The 2,998-nt window shown below is 33.7% G+C and overlaps 1 protein-coding gene across 1 annotated transcript; it reads left to right on the top strand.

The window, feature by feature from the left end:
* Window positions 1–228: 228 nt before the first annotated feature.
* On the top strand, window positions 229–2,782 carry LOC149155585 (uncharacterized). Its single transcript, XM_089444462.1, has 3 exons — window positions 229–349; window positions 435–502; window positions 2,660–2,782. Exons 1-3 carry the CDS (start codon window positions 235–237, stop codon window positions 2,780–2,782), a joined length of 306 nt encoding a protein of 101 aa, XP_089300588.1. The 5' UTR covers window positions 229–234.
* The last annotated feature ends 216 nt before the right edge of the window (window positions 2,783–2,998 follow it).

Raw genomic sequence — 2,998 nt, forward strand, 5'->3', positions numbered from 1 at the left:
TCCCGTGTCCATCCTTGTAATTATTATGTTTTCTCATCTGATGAGACGCCTTCAGTGACCTGTTACAGACCGTAGAGGTCTCAGTGAACCAAAAATCATCGACTGCCCTGCCCGTGCCGTCATCATCATTTTCTCTGAACCCCATACAAGTGAATTGTTCTTCCCTCCCCGTCTTCCTCTATATATACAGCTCTATTATAATTCCTTTCACCAGACTTTAGATTTGGAGTTAAGATGGGTAGGTTTCAGGCTGTTTCTGCTGCTCTGCTATTGACAACGTCGCTACTTTTGGTTATGCCACTGTTTTTCGCTGTAGAATCGCTTGCTTTCAAGCGCAGTATGCTATTAGGTACGTATGAGTGCACAGGCTGCATATGTTCATATTAGATATAGTTTCTAATTTATCATTTTCCCCTGTTTAATCGAGATTGCAGATGTGGAGGGTCATGAACATCCAGTTTTGCATGGCACCCAATCTAGCAAATTAGCAGACCCTCCCAAGGTAAAGAATAATACACTTTTAATAACTATTATTTGGCTAGAAGCCAGGTGATCTGCAACCTTGGTGAATATATGATACTTTGTGTTTTTGTCTATGTGGAAAGATGTCTGTTAGTTTGAGTTTTTTCTTATTATAATGATGCATATTACCTTTAAATGCTAGGAAAACACCCTTTCATTTTACAATGTGCAGATTACATTTAAAAGCTAGGAATGCACATTTAGGTTAAGAAAATTTATTTTAGGATTTGAAGCTACACTATTTTTTTTCTCAGCAGAAAAAAAACGTTATTTCTTTGCATTAAGGAAAAAAGTAGTACATTGTCATAGGTCTTTTTCTTCTCCATTTACTTACCAAAAAAAATCTGACTTAGCTATTAACTGTTTAGTAAAGGACTGTTCAGTCACTTTTTTATCTTAATCATTTATGTTACATGTAACGTTAAAATTACATATTCATAGTAGTAATTGAAAACAAAACAGATTACTATCATCACTTAAAAAAACAAAAGGTTCCATTGTCCTCTTTATGCCTGTCCTTCTTGGGTGGAAGTGGCATCATGCCTTTAACACTATGCAAAACAAAAAGTTCCATTGTCCTCTTTATACCTGTCCTTGGGTGGAAGTGGAATCCTGCCTTTAACACTATGCATAATTGATTCTTCCTGACTTGATCATCCACTCTGTTCAAATGCTGAGAAGAAAAGTTCCTGTGTTCACTTTTTCATCTCTCTTTGATAGCATGTTTATTATCCAATTCTGCTCCTTATATATGTTCAAAATGTATTTCTCTGGACATTGTAGTTAGCACTCTAATCTTGGACATTGTAGTTAGCACTCTAATCTTGTTCATTCAATTTTTTAGAATGGATGGATTGAAATTTATATTATGTATTACCCATTCTATAATTTCCTTTACATCCTCAAAGATCTAGATACTGTCTATCCTTTGCATCCTCAAAGATCTAGATACGGTCTATCCTAAACCATTTTGCTGCAATTAGAACTCCCCAAAATGCTAAAAGTTCGGCCCTGCTATTTAATCCCTTACCACCTTCTCACCAGAAATGAAAAGAACTTATCAGAACAGCAACCACAAAGTCTCTCTTTACATGCACCGTCAAAAAAGCTGACAAGATAACTGCCCCATAGGTCTTTGTTCTTTGTATACCTTAAGCTTTTGTATCTGTGTTTCAACCCCATTTCCACATAGACGAATATTATCTTGTATATATCTGACTGAAGCTACACTATTTGCACCTGCAACAACATCTATACATCTATGTTACTTTCTGTTTTTCACATTATAATGAAGCAGATTCCCTTTAAATGTTAAGAAAGCATCCTTAGCTTCAGTAGCTGTAGCTGGAGTTTACAACTTTATACATGTGCATTTGGAAGGCATTTTTACGGAATAAAGTTAATGATTTACTTTGCACCTTACTCACTGGATACTGAAATCTGCAACAACCACATAAGCTCAGGATTATATGCATATTTAGGCATGGTACTTGGATATAAAGAAAATGGAGATGTGAATGTTTTAAAGATTCAAAATAAATTATTTTAAGGTAAGGAGTTGCTTCAATTGGTCAATGTTGAATTACAGGGAGATCAAGATTGAATTCATATAAATTAGAAACATTAATTTTTCCCAGTACTCCTCAGGAAGGAAAAAAGAAGGACAGTATTTTACTAATGTATTAATTTTATTAGAATATTATAATAATAATTTAATATGAAATATGGATTATTTGTATAGCTATCTTGGTCTTTATTGTAGATATTCTCAAAATGTTTGAAAGTTTGATTATGTGGGAAAGGTTTGAAAATATTTTTAGATGTATGGTTTAATTTAATTTTTATTATCTGGTTAAATTAGTAAAACCTAATTCCAAGGGTTTAGAGGAGATTTGAGTCATGTTCTATTGGCAAGATAATAACAACAAAAATTCGACCAACTAAACTGCCCTTAAAACTAATTTAACTAGACTCCTATCTATCACATATCCAAAATATTCCTAAATCTAAAATTTATTAATTTTATTTGCCAAATCCTTCCCAACTTAATAGATTTAAGGTGATGAATCTATGCTAATACATAACATTTCTATGACATAATTCCATGGCATCATGTTATAATATGTATGCCTATTAGAAAGTTGGAGGCAGTGTGCAATGCGAAAGCGTGGAGGCGGAGAAGGAGAAGTGTGAAGTTGACAGTGATAATGAGTTTCAGAACCGCGATTACATTTACACGAATTACAAGCCGGGCCATTAATAGAGAAGTTCAGTCAGTGTCATGAAAAGTCGTGCTGGAACATAATAATTTTCTTTCCGAAAAAATTATCATCTTCTGCATTGTTAAATTTACAAGTATTCCATTCAAAATGAAGTGTTTAATCCAAACATATAATTCAGTGTGTTACTTGCTTTTATCGATCTATGTTGGGTGAGCATATAAAGCACCCCCTAAATTTAATGGTTTAAATTGATA

Source organism: Pinus tabuliformis, chromosome 9 (genome assembly GCF_031772625.1).
Source record: "Pinus tabuliformis cultivar Carrire ecotype Pingquan chromosome 9, CPIR1, whole genome shotgun sequence".
Taxonomy (NCBI): domain Eukaryota; kingdom Viridiplantae; phylum Streptophyta; class Pinopsida; order Pinales; family Pinaceae; genus Pinus; species Pinus tabuliformis.

Coding starts and splice junctions, on each gene's coding strand:
- LOC149155585 (XM_089444462.1), top strand. CDS start 235: ATGGGTAGGTTTCAGGCTGTTTCTGCTGCTCTGCTATTGACAACGTCG. Junction 350..434: donor CAAGCGCAGTATGCTATTAG/GTACGTATGAGT, acceptor TCGAGATTGCAG/ATGTGGAGGGTCATGAACAT. Junction 503..2,659: donor AATTAGCAGACCCTCCCAAG/GTAAAGAATAAT, acceptor TATGCCTATTAG/AAAGTTGGAGGCAGTGTGCA.